This window comes from Acartia tonsa, chromosome 10 (assembly GCF_053477335.1).
Source record: "Acartia tonsa isolate MP-2025a chromosome 10, ASM5347733v1, whole genome shotgun sequence".
Lineage (NCBI taxonomy): Eukaryota > Metazoa > Arthropoda > Copepoda > Calanoida > Acartiidae > Acartia > Acartia tonsa.
The window spans coordinates 4,806,530-4,823,613 of NC_137269.1; the positions used below are offsets into that span (position 1 = coordinate 4,806,530).

General features: G+C 34.2%; 1 protein-coding gene and 1 long non-coding RNA gene across 2 annotated transcripts in view; both read right to left on the minus strand.

Annotated features, from left to right (window-relative positions):
- LOC145329230 (uncharacterized) lies at window positions 1-13,407 on the minus strand. The gene is made up of 4 exons (XR_013882813.1): window positions 13,321-13,407; window positions 12,468-12,564; window positions 9,556-9,617; window positions 1-917 (listed from the first exon to the last, which is right to left on the minus strand). It is a non-coding gene; the product is annotated as an uncharacterized LOC145329230 (long non-coding RNA).
- LOC145329229 (uncharacterized) overlaps window positions 13,408-17,084 on the minus strand; it is a 16,605-nt gene continuing 12,928 nt past the window's right edge. The window contains exons 2-3 of the mRNA XM_080173278.1: window positions 16,754-16,841; window positions 13,408-15,386 (exon numbers count right to left, since the gene is read on the minus strand). Of these exons, the coding sequence (XP_080029404.1) occupies window positions 13,854-15,362 (1,509 nt within the window). The 5' untranslated portion in view covers window positions 15,363-15,386; window positions 16,754-16,841 and the 3' untranslated portion in view covers window positions 13,408-13,853. The remainder of the gene's footprint in view (window positions 15,387-16,753; window positions 16,842-17,084) is intronic.

Genomic DNA, 17,084 nt, shown 5'->3' on the forward strand with positions numbered 1-17,084 from the left:
TAATTTTACAATATTTATTGTACATTATAGGAACATGTTGTCAAAATATATACAAAATATTTGTCATTTTAAATACAAATTTATATATGATAAATTATAGATGTAAAGGATATTAATTAAAATTGGATGATAAATTATGTTGTATGTTTGGATTTTTATATCAGAAAGTAAAATAATATTTATAATGCTCTGATGCAATTATTTACAACACTCTCATTCATTTACATTTAAATAGAGAGAGGATCAATATTGTCAGCTCTCATCTGGATAGAGAGAGGATCCTCTTCAAATATTTCTTCTTTAATTTCTTCCTTGATATAAATTTCTTCGCATTTAATTAAACAAATAGATACAGAAGTTGGAACTGTATTATTACAGGTTTTCATCATTTCTAAATGTCCAGGGGATTTTTTATGTCTTGATAAATCTGAACTAAAGGTATAATGTTTGTCACAAAGTTTACATGAGTATGCCTTCTCACCAGTATGGATTCTTTTGTGTTCAGTCAAATTACTACCAGTTGCAAAGGTCTTTTCACATTGATCACACGAGTATGGCTTCTCACCTGTATGAACTCTTTTGTGAACAGTCAATTCATTACTTTGTCTCAATGTCTTTTCACATTGATCACAAGAGTATGGCTTCTCACCAGTATGAATTCTTTTATGGACTGTCAAATCACTATTTTGAAAAAATGATTTTTCACATTGATCACATGAGTATGGCTTGTCACCAGTATGGATCCTTTTGTGAACAGTCAATTCACCACTTTGTTTGAATGTCTTTTCACATTGATCACATGAGAATGGTTTCTCACCAGTATAACCCCCCCAAGGAACTACCAAGTTATCTCTCCGTGTAAAATTCTTGTAACAAATATCACAGGTAATCATGGTGGTATTTCCTCTCTCAATCTCCTGAAATATTATTTTTATTAATAAAAACATAAAATATAGTTTTTCTAATATTTTCAAATAAACACAACATTCGAGTAAAAACTGAAACAAGGATGACAACTTCCATAGAAGCAAAGCAAGAAAAAACAGACTGTCAGACAAGCAATGAAAATTATAAAAATTATATTCAAGCTAAATAATTTTATGTACAGACAAATGTAAGAAAGCTTGGCTATTAAAAATTGTAAAAAGAAAGTAATAAACAAGGATACCAACATTGATAAAAGCAAAGCTGACAAAAATGAAATGACACCATTTATATTTGTGTGCAGAGGTTTTATAACTTAACCATCCTCCCCCCTCTCCCCAGTTTTAGTTTATTATTAAAAGAATATTTAGCAACTCCTCCTATTTTAATTGTCTTCGGTGATAAATGGGCGGAGTAAAAATAACATTTGAGGCAGGGGAGTAAAATGAGGGATTTCAAAGTTTGTGGTAAGCACCCCTTTTCCACCATCCCAGGACGTATATGAGCTAGGGCGGTAAATATAAATAATACATTCATATTCAACTGAAAATATGTTTTTTTTTTATACAAGAAAAATATTGATGATAGTATCTATAAAAGCCAAGCTCAAACAAACCAGACTAGCAGAAAAATCAAGGGATCTAAAGGAACAAGACAATGGCCAATAAATTGATGTACATTCCCTATGATGATGCACAAAATTACCCCTTCTGTAGATTAAAATTAGTGGTTGAAACGATTGGACACTCAACTTGATGAATTTACCAATTAAATTCCCTAGTGTTTCGGTATGTTTTTCTTGTATTCCCTGGCAAGTTCGAACCCATTAATCCCTGTTTCCTTACACCAAATTTCCTAGAGAATGAGTGTGTTACGCGGCATTCCTAACTATCTCCGCGCGGCGCGTGGCTTGTAAACGGACAAAAGAAACGCGCACTTTTCCTTTGATTAGTCCCACGTGAGGAGCTACGTGATTAAAAATAATGTATTGCTTTAATATACATGTGCTCTGATGTGTGGAATATCTCAAATAAGCCTTCCTGCTTAGTTTGACATCATATGTGGTAAGAATTTATCTTTAATTCTTGAAATTAAGTGTAAAATGGTATGATTTTATGAAGAAATTTTAAAACATTAATTTTTCAATAAATAGACCATTTAACTGCTAAGTTTTGACATACGAATATTTTCCTTTATATTATTGATCATTTATTCTAAAATTATCAATTTCTGATGCTATTTAATATGATTCGTGCCAATTTAAAGTTTTTTATAAATTTCATATTTTTCATTAAATTGAAATCACGCAACCTCGATGTTACAAAAATAATAACCATTAATTTTATGATATTAATTCTTATATTTTTGTTTTAGACTCACTGTTTTCATGGTAATAAATACACATTTGTAAACTTCGCTATGTTGGTCATTCGGAGGGCTTGGAGATAAGATTTCGAGAACGGCAAGGCATGCGTTCCGAAACAATGAAAACAAGACAGAACAGATGGAACTAAGAACAATCTGTGGAGTTTTGTAAATGTGTTGGTTGTGATACCTTACCACACATTATTATTATAGTCATAATCAGTACAGTTAACTTTAGTGACAATTATGGGTCCTAAAAAGAATAAAGGTGAACAGTTGAGTAAGCGGCTGCGTCCAGCCGTTGATGCCCTAACCAGTGAGCTAAATAGAGTGATGAAGTTGGTCAGTGATACTTCAGAACTTAATGTTAGACATCTCACTAAGGAGTCAATCCTTGTCCACGACAAGTTCGAAACGTTCGACAGCATCATGGGCGGTTTTAGCAAACTTGGTTTGAGAATCCAAGAGCTTGATGAGTTTAGTGACATTTATTCTGATATAGTTACTGTACAAAAAGACTATAGTGCCTTGAAAGATGCTCTTGATGCTATAGAAGAGCTTAGTGACATTCAAAGTGTTGTTGATGTTGTTGGTGATAATTTGCCTAACCATCAGGCTGAACTTTATGATCGATGTTTGAAGATTGTGAAAGTTATTAAAGGGCCATATTTTCCCTTACCTGATGCAATTATAAACACTTTGTCTGCTTTGATGAAACGGCTGGCTGAGGTTAAGCTTGAACCTGTGAAGCCACCCACGACGACGGCGGGTGCCTCGACAGCATCGCCATTTGTGTCACCGTTTGGCACATCACAGTTCGCCGCCGGTTCTATGTTCACGCCAGGATATATGAATCGTGTCGACGAACGTCTTCTTCCATCTTTCGACGGCCTGGAAGCTTCCTATGTAAGTTTTAAAGACACTTTTAAAAAGCTTACTGTAGGACAAGACCCGTCGTATTTGCAGTTATTGTTGAGCAGTGAGAAGGTTTGTAAAAATAAAGAGTTGAGACTTCAGTTAATTCAGATTCAATCGCATGAATCTCAATGGGCTTACCTCGATGCACGTTTTAAGTCCAAAACACGTCAGATGCTCTGCCTTTTCAACCAATGGGAGAAGAAGTCTAAACCGTCGGACTCCAACCAGATTGTGACAGTCTTAGCAGAGTTTGGTGGTGCAGTTAGCCAGCTCGAGCAGCTGACTAAAGATGATGAAGATGATGAAGTTACCACTAGCCAGTGGTTGACTGTGATACTTCTGGAAATGTTATCCAAGAAGTTGCCACGTGATTTTCAAGATAAGCTCAATTTATCATTGGGCTCGATGGATGTCCCAAATGTCCCAAAGCTGTTGAAGATTATTGAAGAACAGCGGGGCGCCATTTTAATGAGGTGTTCGACTGATATGGACACCCCCTCTAAGAAGAAAGGTAACCCTGCGACAGCCGCTACCGCCGTAGGCAAACCTGGTAAATCTAAGATGAAGCAGTCATGTTTTGTTAATGGCTGTAATGAGATGCACTTACTTTACAAGTGCCCAAAATTTCATGACCTGTCAGTGCCAGACAGGAAGAGTATTGTGGAGAGTGCTGGATGCTGTTGGATTTGTTTGCAAAAAGGGCATAAATCTGTGGATTGCCCGAAGGCAGATGTAATAGGCGGCTGCAAAGTGGACAATTGTGGTCAGGCCCATAACAACCTTGTGCATGAGAGTGTTGATATGGCTGCCGCCGTCTATGAAGTACATACTTCCCCTGAGGCGAACCTAATGTTAATGTTACAACAATTGGACATCGTTGACATTAATCGCCAGAAGGTCCCAGTGAACGCCATGTGGGACACTGGTTTAACTACTTCAATGGTAACCCAGTCACTTGTTAATAAACTTCAGTTACCTTTTACTGGACGTTCAGCAAGAATTTCTCTAGCTGACGGTGAAGTTAAATGTTTCCCGACGGTCAAGCTATGTCTAGTTGATCGACACAAGAATTATCACATGTTAGAACCTGTGGTTGTGCCTCTCATTGGTCCTGAAGAGGCGATCTGCTCCATAAATCCTGTGGAGGCAGCTGTTTTGTTTGATATGAAACCTGAAGATTTTACTTTGGTTAATGGGCAGGTTGATTTGCTCGTAGGGCACCTGCACCCATCGATGTTTCCCTACTCTGAACATTCAGTAGGAGAAACCATGCTTTACTCCAGCCTGTTTGGATCTGGATATTTTGCTGTTAGTGCTAATGGTTTAGCAAAGAGTAGGTATGTTGTCTGCTCAGATTTCGAGTTGGAAAGTGAAGCTATAGGGTTTTTTAAACCAGAAAGCTCAGATGTTCAGCCGCAGCCGACTGTTGGTGCTGCTTGTGATGCTATTATTGAACCTGTTGGTTCTGCTTGTAACGCTGCTGATGCACCTTTTGGTTCTGCTAGTGCTGCAGCCGTTGACAACCTGGCTACGGCGGGTGTTGCCGTGGTTATTACTGATAATGATGTTAGTTGTGCTGCAGTTATTCCTGATGATATTGGTAACGATACTGTAGTCGTTGATAACTTTGTTACGGCGGGTGTTGAGCCGCTGAATGATTCGGTTCCAGCCGGACAAGAGCCGACGGGAGTTTCGGTTCCGGCTGGACAAGAGCCGATCAGAGTTTTGGTTCCAGCTGGACAAGAGCCGACGGGAGTTTCGGTTCCAGCTGGGCAAGAGCCGATAAGAAATTCGGTCTCGGCCGGACAAGAGCCGACGGGAGTTTCGGTTCCGGCCGGACAAAAGCCAGTAGATGATTCTAAGTTTTATGACAGCCACACTTTTATTACGTGCCCTGGTGGTATTATGAATCAAGAATCGACTTGGTTGCTGCCAAGCTGGCCGCCCGACGCAGGGTAATATTCAAACCACACATATCTAATCTACAACATAAACTATTTATGTGAAAATGATCTTTAAAGAAAAAATATTACAAGTTATATATTAGGCTTGTGAAGGGAACCAAAATGGGTTCTGTAAAGAATAAGTATTCATTATTCAACTAATTTTATTGTTCATACCTAAGCACAAAAATTCTACAAAACTGTTTAGACTTTTAAACCAGATTTTGTTTCTTTAAGTATGATTTTGAAAAGCAAAAGTTCGTGTGTTAACTACCAAATGATTTTTGCAGAATTAAATACCTCGAAAAATGTATTTTTTTATGGTTCACGTTTACTTAAAAAAAATGTTATTTCTCAGATTCTCATATGAAATAATGCATTAAAGTAAAGAACACAACATGTAATATTATTATGATAATGTTTAAAATATTCCTCGTTATTATTTTAAAAGATTATCGCAAAAAATCAATATATTTGTTTAAATTTGTAAGCAAATCAAAGATTTTCTTTCATTCCGGAGGCAGAACAATTCATGTACAAAAGTTTTTTTTTTGTTCACTCCGGGAGCTGGGATTCCTATTAATCCACGCGTAAAGATTTTTTTTCATTCCGAGAGCAGAGATTCGTAGTAATATACGTACCTAGCGATTTCGGACAATTTTAAACCTTGAGAAAATACTTTTAGCAATTATTTTCCTAGGTACATATATTTTCGTTCATGTTTAAGCATTTATAATAATGAACACGATGTATGGTATTATTAAAATATTGATTATTATTTTATCTGAATGCCACAGAATTAATTTAAGATAAACTATGCATATTTTAAATTAACTCTACCTTCATTTTATCGCATATATTAAAATACTGCTTCAATGTATTTATTTTTTGTAAAAAGAAATTAACCATTTCTTAAGATTTGTAAGTAACGCAAATTTTCATACAATTTCGTTTAAATTTTCAAATCGATGCAAGATTTTTTTCATTTGAAATGCAAACTTAAGCTTTTGATACGTTTTCGCAAGTTTTTTCAATGATTTAAGTCTTTCCGGGACCAAGGATTTTTTTCGCGGAAAATTTCCTAGGTACCTACGCAGATATAAACATTTTTATCCTTGTTGGATTGAAATTTGATATGATAAGAAATTAACAAAATGAGATTTTTACATCATTTAAATATTTCTTTATGATTTATTACAATTACAAAATAATTTAATATTATATGCATATTAAAATTATTACTATTTACCTTTGAACTGATGTATCTAAAGAAAAAATGCAGATTTTTTTCGCCGATGAATTAAGTAGATTCTCTGATATTCGTAGAATTAAGCTTAATAAGACCGCTCTACGGTGTATCTTAGCTCTGTTTCCTCGGCCAGACATACCGCAGAACGGCAAAACTAAAGCATAAGATAATTTTTTATTTCGACGCTTTGATTGATGATTTTAAAAGTTTCTTTGAATTATTCATGATTCTTTATTTTTGATTTGATTTAAACATCACTAATTATGTTTATTTTCAGTTGATGCAGCCCTGCGCCAGAAATCCTGTTGGAAATTATGCAGTATCAAAAGTTGTGATGGAAAGACATAACGTCCGACAGGATAGCTGGAACATGGCATTATTAATATTGAAAGATTTGTTAGTTTGTATCTTGAGGGGTTCATTCTAACTGAGGCCCCAAATTGCCTTAATTATGACTGTTTGAATATGTATAAGTTGCTTTCTTCTTAAAACAGAGAGAAATTGCAAATTCAGCATTTAGAGAAGTTCTTTTCTTATATTGAGCTTTTGTTTTATTTGGTAATTTTAATTTGCATATTAATTGCATTTTTAATTTTACGCAAATTTGATTCACGAAGATTTAAAATTATGAAATTTTAATTTTCCGAAGTTTGATGATTTTTTACAGTCATATTTTATTTAGATTTAAGTATCTATTTTATAAAACATGTTTAGATTTAAGGATCTTACCTATCTTATCTGAGAAATGTTTAGATGTAAGCACGAGTATTTTTCCGCCGGAGAAAAATGCTAAATATTGAGAAGTTTTTTATGAAATTTTACTTTTCTTTTCTAGCAAAAAGATTTAGTAGAAAAAATGTCATTATTTAATCTTTCTTTCTTTTGATGAAAAAAGTTTGAGTTGATTATTTAATTATTGATGCGATTTTTAATATAAAAATCATTTGCCTATTATTATGTAGATACCTAATCAAAGTTTAGGTACTATTGATTATTAATTCATGTATTCGCAATTACATGGTCTGTAATTCTAATTTTAATTGAGATTATGAGGCCATGATATAATGAGATGTGTGAGTGGTAAATGTGCAATTCATGAATGTTGAATGCTTTTCCCATTCCTTATTCCTATCCTTATGTGGTAGTGGACTCGGTTTGAGTTATTGTGGTATTCGCGAGTTACCATAATTAATTTTAGGCCTTATGGCCATAACATTTTAAACTCTTGTGGTTTATGTGTTGTGAGATTGTGATTTCGTGGACACTGTCTGCACGCATATTGCAAAGATGAGGTATTGTGTTCGATTCCCAGTGAATAGACGGGTGTGTTTCGGTATGTTTTTCTTGTATTCCCTGGCAAGTTCGAACCCATTAATCCCTGTTTCCTTACACCAAATTTCCTAGAGAATGAGTGTGTTACGCGGCATTCCTAACTATCTCCGCGCGGCGCGTGGCTTGTAAACGGACAAAAGAAACGCGCACTTTTCCTTTGATTAGTCCCACGTGAGGAGCTACGTGATTAAAAATAATGTATTGCTTTAATATACATGTGCTCTGATGTGTGGAATATCTCAAATAAGCCTTCCTGCTTAGTTTGACATCATATGTGGTAAGAATTTATCTTTAATTCTTGAAATTAAGTGTAAAATGGTATGATTTTATGAAGAAATTTTAAAACATTAATTTTTCAATAAATAGACCATTTAACTGCTAAGTTTTGACATACGAATATTTTCCTTTATATTATTGATCATTTATTCTAAAATTATCAATTTCTGATGCTATTTAATATGATTCGTGCCAATTTAAAGTTTTTTATAAATTTCATATTTTTCATTAAATTGAAATCACGCAACCTCGATGTTACAAAAATAATAACCATTAATTTTATGATATTAATTCTTATATTTTTGTTTTAGACTCACTGTTTTCATGGTAATAAATACACATTTGTAAACTTCGCTATGTTGGTCATTTGGAGGGCTTGGAGATAAGATTTCGAGAACGGCAAGGCATGCGTTCCGAAACACCTAGTGCCCACAAAACAAACGAATAAGAAAACGTTATTATAAAACTTTGGGGACCATTGTAATAAAACAACTCACTGTCCTCTTTCTCTCTGGGAAAAATCTGCAATCTATCTTTGATAAAAGCTGAGAAAAGGCATATCTTTATAAAAATCAGAAACAGAGCAGTACAGACAGACCTACACATCAAGTGATATATAGAGTATGTGCAAAATTCGGAAATGGTCAGCAAATTATTTACAAATTATTTACAAAATAAGGATGAAAACATTCATAACGGCGAAGCTCTGAAATGGTAGAACAAATGAATATTAACACTTTTATAATGTCAAAACTGAATAAGCAGAATATAAATGTATTTGTCTAAATAAAACTGTAAGTAAATTTGTTGCAAAGCTGTATAATTATAATATAAGAACTTGATTATAGAGATGATTCCTTATAATATTGTACCTTATTATAATAGGAATAAGTATTTAAAAAATCAAATGAATAGGATAATTATAACACATAAAAAAAATTGTCAGACGGTTTAAAATCAACATGTTTAAAATGGACGTTTGGACATAATATGGAATTGCTACGCTTTCTAAATTGTACCTAACTATTAAGGTATCACTATAAAAAGTTTGAAATCTATAGGACAATTCTAAAATGACAAAATTAATGAAAAGAGCTAACAGTTCCGGACGGACCGACCCTAATTGTAGAAAAGCATCACTTTTAAAAATCAGTATTGAATAGCATAAGAGAGTGGGTTTGAGATAGATTCTCAGTCGCCACAAAAAAATACACAATGAATTTATCTTATAGAAATTTATAATACCCCAGAGCATTACCAACAGACAAACGGGCCAAGTAATTCAAATATTTGATGTTCCTTGGAATATGGAATCTTTAGAAACAAAAAATCAACAGAGAAATTCACAGTTAAATTGTTAAAAACCGGGATATATATTTTTTTGCAATATTGGATAAAAGTTTAACTATTGAAGAGTTTCATATAGATAAGAGAGTAAATTTATAGAGGGTGGCAGGGGTTAAATAACTTTATGTTCAACGTTCAACATCAGACAACAAATCTAAACCTAACTATTTCTGTAATAAATAACAAAAGAACTATAAATACCTTATAATATAAAGGAGATCTGTATAATGGATTACTCTCTGTTCACTGATTAAATTAGCAACCTAAAATATAAACAATAGTTAACTCTTGTTTTATTAAAATAAACCTCACAAAATCTCCGCCCATTTACTTAATCAAGATACTCAACGCGGACTCCTCCCACTTTTTATCAGAAATTGGACAAGCAATTGCATTGGTTAAAAGGTTGTAATTTTTATTTTATAATGAATAAAGATTCTGGCGGCAAATAATTGTTTATAATAATTAAAAAGTAAGAGTAGGGGAAATGTTCTTGGCTCATAAACAGGCGCAACTCACTACCATGCACAGTTAGGACTTCTCAGACAAAGGTTTTGCAATCAAAGGTTTGGTTGTCTGATGGGTGTTACTTAACCTAATATCCTTGGGTGTTAGAGTATTGCATCACATTACACGTGGATGATGCTCTGGATACTCTAGATGATCACTTAAATCGAAGGAGAATCATGCCCTTACAAGGTAATAGTAATATAAATTTTCATAATGTATAAATATCAATTTGTTAATAAACTAATTACTAATTAAGTTCACCTATCATTCAAAATTTGGCTGTTTTCGGCAGGAGTGGCGGTTCGACCGCAATTTTTCAAAATACATGTTATACCTCTATTCCTTTTTTTAAAGACTTAAAACACCAACTTTTACGGAAAATACGCGAAAATAATGATCTCCTTTGTCATGATATACAGGGTGCGCCACATAAAACCGGACTTTTTCTAATTTGTAAACAAATGAACATAAAATCGTCAATTTTAAAGATTTTATTAAATTTTAAAATCTGGGAAGCAAACTAGGTATATGACGATTAGATCATTCAATAAAATCGCCGCCAGGATCAATCACCGCCTCCACCCGCCTCCTCAACTGCCGGCAGGCCCAGGTCAAAATGTACCTGTCCAAGCTGGCGAAGATCTCCTTGATAGTGGCAATAAGGGAGGTCTTTATGGTATGGGCACGTCTATTGGTGCATACTTTAAAGTAGCTTCAGGCCAAAAAGTCACTTGAATTAAAGTCGGGCTGCTGGGAGGCCCTATTTCCTTAGGAAAGTGAGTAACCGCAGGATCCAAATTCACCCAACTTTCAAACTGCCCTTCGACACGGCGGCTCTCATTTGGGCTACAGTTGAGCTAGAACGGCGTTCTATACCTTTTTGAAATGGCATGAAGATTCAGCTAGGGTTGTCAACGCAATTTATAGTCTAAAATGAGTTTTTAAGTTCCATATGGGTCTCTAACGTCGAGAATCGAGAAATTTTCACGATTTTACACGATTTTTGACGTTTTTGACATCTCTAAATCTGCCACGTTTCACTTTGCCGGAGTACTACAGCCAAGCCATTTTAGATAAAGAGCTCTAGTCTTATCTAGTGTCTTACTTATGTATCTAACAGTATCCCCAGCAAGTTGCATAACTCTACCTCATCTACGAATGGGCTGAGGTCCGATTTAGTGGGCCCTAGTCGAGAATCAATATTATACCACCTGCCTTGTTGAACATAAGCGCGGCCAGCTTGGAGTACGAGCCCATCTTTGTCCAATGATTTTTTTTGTGCTAAAAGGTCATTACCTAAGCTTTCTATAGTGGGGTCAAACGTCCTGATTGGTCAAGTACAGGGTGCGCCACATAAAACCGGACTTTTTTTAAACGGCCATAGCTTCAAAACTACTTGACCAATCAGGACGTTTGACCCCACTATAGAAAGCTTAGGTAATGACCTTTTAGCACAAAAAAATCTTTGGACGAAGATAGACGTATACACCGAGCTGGCCGCGCATATGTTCAACAAGGCAGATTCCAAATGCGCCGGTGGTTTAATGCGCAAAATCACAAAACGTCGGGTTCGATAGGGAAGGAGTTGGAATCTTGACCCCAAATTTTGTGGGTGTCTTAGGCTCATTGAGACACACAGTTTGCCGTGTTTAAATCCATTTTAGCTCAATCCTAGCCGAAATGAGGTAGATTTTTCAAGATTTTGAGCATCAAGAAATCACAAACAGTAGGGCCCTACAGGGAAGGAGTTGGAAATTTGAACCAAAATTTTTTGTGTGTCTTAAGCTCATCGAGACACGCATTTTGAGTACTTAAAGTCCACTGTAGCTAATTCTCAGTTCAAATGAGAGCAAAAACATGGATTTTGTCAATTTGGGGGTTACTCATGTTCCTAAGGAAATGTGGCCTCCCAGCAGTCCAATCTTAATTCATTGGACTTTTGGGCCTAGGGCTACTTTGAAGCATGCACCAATAGACGTGCCCATACCACAAAGACCTCCCTCATTGCCACTATCAAGGAGAACTACGCCAGCTTAGGACAGGTACATTTTGACCTGGACCTGCTGGCGGTTGAGGAGGCCGGTAGAGGCGGTGATTGAGGCTGGCGGCGATTTTGTTGAATAATCTACTAGTCATATACCTATTCTGCCTCTCAGTTTTTAAAATTCAATAAAATCTTCAAAATTGACGATTTTATGTTCATTTGTTTAAAAATTAGAATTTGTCCGGATTTATGTGCCGCACCCTGTATTTATGTATTATGTATATTAATATAATGTACAACAGGATAAATGTAAACTTAGTGTGAAAACCAGCGTGGCGGAGCCGTTTGATTTTGGTGCGGCTCCGGCTCTGGAAGCCGTCTGTGATGATGGCAGCTCCGCCTCCGACCTAAAATCAATGGAAAATTGGCATATTTTTTTCTTCCAAGTCTATCTTTGACTTTTGAAGGTTTTAAAAGTTAAATTTTTGATAAAAATGGACTTGAAAAACTTAAAGGGGCATTTGCACATGAAAAATTACGGCTCCAGTTCCGGCTCCAGCAAAATATGGCGACTCTGCAACACTGGTGAAAACCAATACAAACCAAGAAATTAAAATACCTTTCATGAGTTTGTTTCACAATCAAAATTCCTCTGCAGATTTATCTCTTGTCACTATGAATGTTTGTTACTGACTGATTTCGATTCGATTATCAACCTAAAATATAAACAATAGTTTATAATAAAAGCCAAACAAAATCTCCTCCCATTTACTTAATCAAGATGCTCAACGCGGACTCCTCCCGTTTTCAATCAGAAACTGGACAAGAAAATGTTTTTTTTTATAAAGGGTGTGGAGTTATTTGAAAGAAATTCTGGCGGCAAATTATTGTTTAGATAAATGAGAAACTTGAATAGATTCAAGAAAAGATTTAGATTAATAAAAGTGACATGAAAAATTATCATCTAAATTGAATGGATATTATAGGTAAGTTTGTTAAGGAGTAAAACTCCGCCCAACCAATTCCAAGAAGCACTCTATTATATTTGGAATTAGATTTTATCCTCCCTCAGTTAATAACTAAACCCTTTATTACCCCTAAAAAAATGTGCTCTTCTGACTATGGTTAAAAGCCCTTGGTTTTTACAATTAAGATACAGCTTACCCGAGGTTTAAAACTTTTTGATGCATCATTTAACCGAAAAATGATAAAATCACCTCCCCCCCCCCCTCCCAAAAAAGGCTAGGAGCTCCTTGACAAGCATCTAACATTTTTATTACCGGCGAATATTTACAGCCCTTTCCTTATAAATATAAATATACTCAAAGATCTAGCAAACAATAATCAGGAAAGTTTAGCATTGGCCACAAAAAAGAATATAACACCATTAAGGGAGTTGTTACTCTACCTATGAGATATGCCCTCTTTTTTTCCTCTTGGGGTAAAACATTTTGTAATAAAAAGTTAATAACCTGTGTGTTTGTAAACAAAGTTAGTAGAAAACTTGTTTCTTATTGATATCTATACAATGTGCATTTTATTTTGTTATAAATTAATCTGAAAATAATATATTTACATTAGATAATCATTTTATTTACACTACAAGATAAATAAACAAATTAATAATGCGTTTTCATACTAAAAAACATTTTCATTAATTTTACATTATTTATTGTCGTCAAAATTAAAACAAAATGTTTGTCATTATCAATAAATTAATACTAAGTTAAAATACAAATAGCTTATTATATACACTTATAGGATGTATGTATGCATGGTCAATACTATCTCATAAACGGCTGGATAAACAGTTCACTAATTTAGAAAGTTTTATTAAACTAAGAACAAATAGAATCTTTAAATCCTTATAAGCAAGGGGCGATGCTTTTAGTAGATAAAGTAGATGATAAAGTAGAGATGTTAGGGATATTTTGTTTCATGGATAATAAATTATGTTGTCAGGAAGAAATTCTCTGATGAAATTATTTACAACACTCTCATTCATTTACATATCAATAGAGAGAGGATCAATATTGTCAGCTATCATCTGGATAGAGAGATGATCTTCATCAAATATTTCTTCTTCTTTAATTTCTTCCTTGATATAAACTTCTTCGCATTTAATTAAACTAATAGATACAGAAGTTGGAACTTTATTGCAGCTTTTCATCATTTCTAAATGTCCAGGGGATTTTTCATGTCTTGATAACTCTAAACCAGAGATATAATGTTTGTCACAAAGTTTACATGAGTATGGCTTCTCACCTCTATGGATCCTTTCATGGACAGCCAATTCCCAACCAGATTTAAATGTCTTTTCACATTGATCACATGAGTATGGCTTTTCGCCAATATGGAATCTTTTGTGTCGAGTCAATTCACTACTAGTTCCAAAGGTCTTTCCACATTGATCACATGAGTATGGCTTCTCTCCAGTATGATGGATCCTTTTGTGTTTAGTCAATTCATTACTTTGTCTGAATGTCTTTTCACATTGATCACATGAGTATGGCTTCTCGCCAGTATGAATTCTTTTATGGACAGTCAAATCACTATTTAGAGAAAATGATTTTTCACATTGATCACACGAGTATGGCTTCTCACCAGTATGGGATCTTTTGTGTTTAGTCAAATTACTACTTTCTTTGAATGTCTTTTCACATTTATCACATGAGAATGGCTTTTCACCTGTATGAATTCTTTTGTGTACAGTCAAACTACTACTATTGGTAAAAGACTTTCCACATTGATCACATGAGTATGGTTTATTACCAGTATGGATCCGTTTGTGAATAGTCAAATCACTACTTCGTCTGAATGTCTTTTCACATTGATCACATGAGTATGGCTTCTCGCCACTATGAATTCTTTTATGGACAGTCAAATCACTATTTAGAGAAAATGATTTTTCACATTGATCACATGAGTATGGCTTCTCACCAGTATGGGTCCTTTTGTGTTTAGTCAAATTACTACCTTCTTTGAATGTCTTTTCACATTGATCACATGAGAATGGCTTTTCAGCTATATGAATTCTTTTGTGTACAATCAAACTACTACTATTGGTGAAAGACTTTCCACATTGATCACATGAGTATGGTTTATTACCAGTATGGATCCGTTTGTGTTTAGTCAAATCACCACTTTGTCTGAATGTCTTTTCACATAGATCACATGAGTATGGCTTCACACCAGTATGTATCCTTATGTGTCTAGTCAAATCACTATTTTTAGAAAATGTCTTTTCACATTGATTACATGAGTATGGCCTCTCTCCAGTATGGATCCTCTTATGAAGAGTCAATTTATCTTTCCGTGCAAATGCCTTCTTACATTGATCACAAGGTTTCTCGCCAGTGTGGGTTTTTTTGTGTTTATTCAAAACACCATTCTCAGAGAAAGACTTTCCACATTGACCACATGAGAATGGATTCTCTCCCGTATGAACCCTCATATGAACAATCAAAGCAGATTTGCATGTAAAATTCTTTTTACAAATATCACAGGTATTCATGCTGGTATATCCTCTCTCAATCTTCTAAAACATTATTTTTTTAAAATAAAAACACAAAATTTGGTTTTTTCAAGCAAGAAAAAACAGATGGTAAAACACGCAATAAAAATTGTAAAAGTCATATTCAAGTTGTAGTCTATAAAGCTAAACAATTTTAAAAGAACAAACAACCTTTCTCTAAAATTTTACAGATCCTTTACTCATTGTTAAAGGAATCATCTGAACAATTTTGATATGCATAAATTTACGATAAAAGCTAGTGTTATAAACGTATATACAGACAAATGTAAAAAAACTTTGCTTTTAAAAATTATAGAAAGAAAGTAATAAACAAGGTGACAACATATATAAAAGCGAAGCTGACTAACAAGGAATGACGGCATTTATAATTGTGTACAGAGGTTGGTACGGTTTTATAACCCAACCACCCAGTTTTAGTTTTTATAATAGTTTTAGCAACTCCTCCTACTTTAATTGTTCTAAATCAATGATAAATGGGCGGAGTTAGAATTTAATATATGAGGCAGGGGAGTAAAATGGGGGATTTCAAAGTTTGGGGTAAGCACCCCTTTACCCCCCATCCCAGGACGTATATGAGTAAGAATGGTAAATATAAATAATATTATTTACATGGAACTGGAAATATATTGTTATGATTGAAGAAAAACATTGATGACAATATCTTTAAAAGACATGCTCAAAAAACAGCATCAAAATACAGGGATCTAAAGGGATAAGACAATGGCCAATAAATTGATGTACATTCCCTATGATGATGCACTTAATTACCCCTTCGGTAGATTAAAATTAGTGGTTGAAACGATTGAACTCTCAACTTACTGAATCAACCAATACAAATTCACTAGAAAATTATTTACAAAACAAGAATGACAACATTCATAAAAGCGAAGCTCTGAAACAAATGACATTACACATTAAGAATGTCAGAACTGAATAAGCAGAAAATAAATGTATATGTCTAAGAAATATTTGAAGTAAATTTGTTGCAAAACTGCTTAATTAAAGGACACACTTACATTTTAAGAACTTGATTATAGATATACCTCCTAATTCAATTGTACCTTGTCATAATAGGAATCAGTATTCCAAAAAACAGATAATTATAAAAAATAAGATAATTATAACACATAAAAAATTTGTTGTCAGAAAGGTTAAAAACCAAAATTCTTTAAATGAACGTACAGACATTCTGGTAATTATTGTACAGTTGCTACGCTTTCTAAATTGTACCTAACTGTTATAGTAATTATCATGCAAAGTTTGAAATCGATAAGACAATCCTAACATGACCAAATTAACGAAAAGACCTGACCGTTACGGACGGTCGGACCGTAATTATAGAAAATCTTCGCAGTTAAATATATAAATACCTTAAAATATAAAGAAGATCTGTATAATGGATTTCTCTCTGTTCACTATGAATGTTAGTTACTGACTGACTTCGATTTGATTATCAACCTAAAATATTGACAATAGTTTATAATTAAAGCCAAACAAAATCTCTTCCCATTTACTTAAATATGATGCTCAGCGCGGACTCCTCCTACTAAAACCAAAAAAAAATTGGACAAACAAATTTTTTTTTATAAAGGGTGTGGAGTTATTTTAAAAGAAAATTCTGGCGGCAAATTACTCACACCCCACCCGAAGGCGTGTTAGGGTAGAAAAAACCCCCCGCAGAAACGGTTTACACAGGAGGTA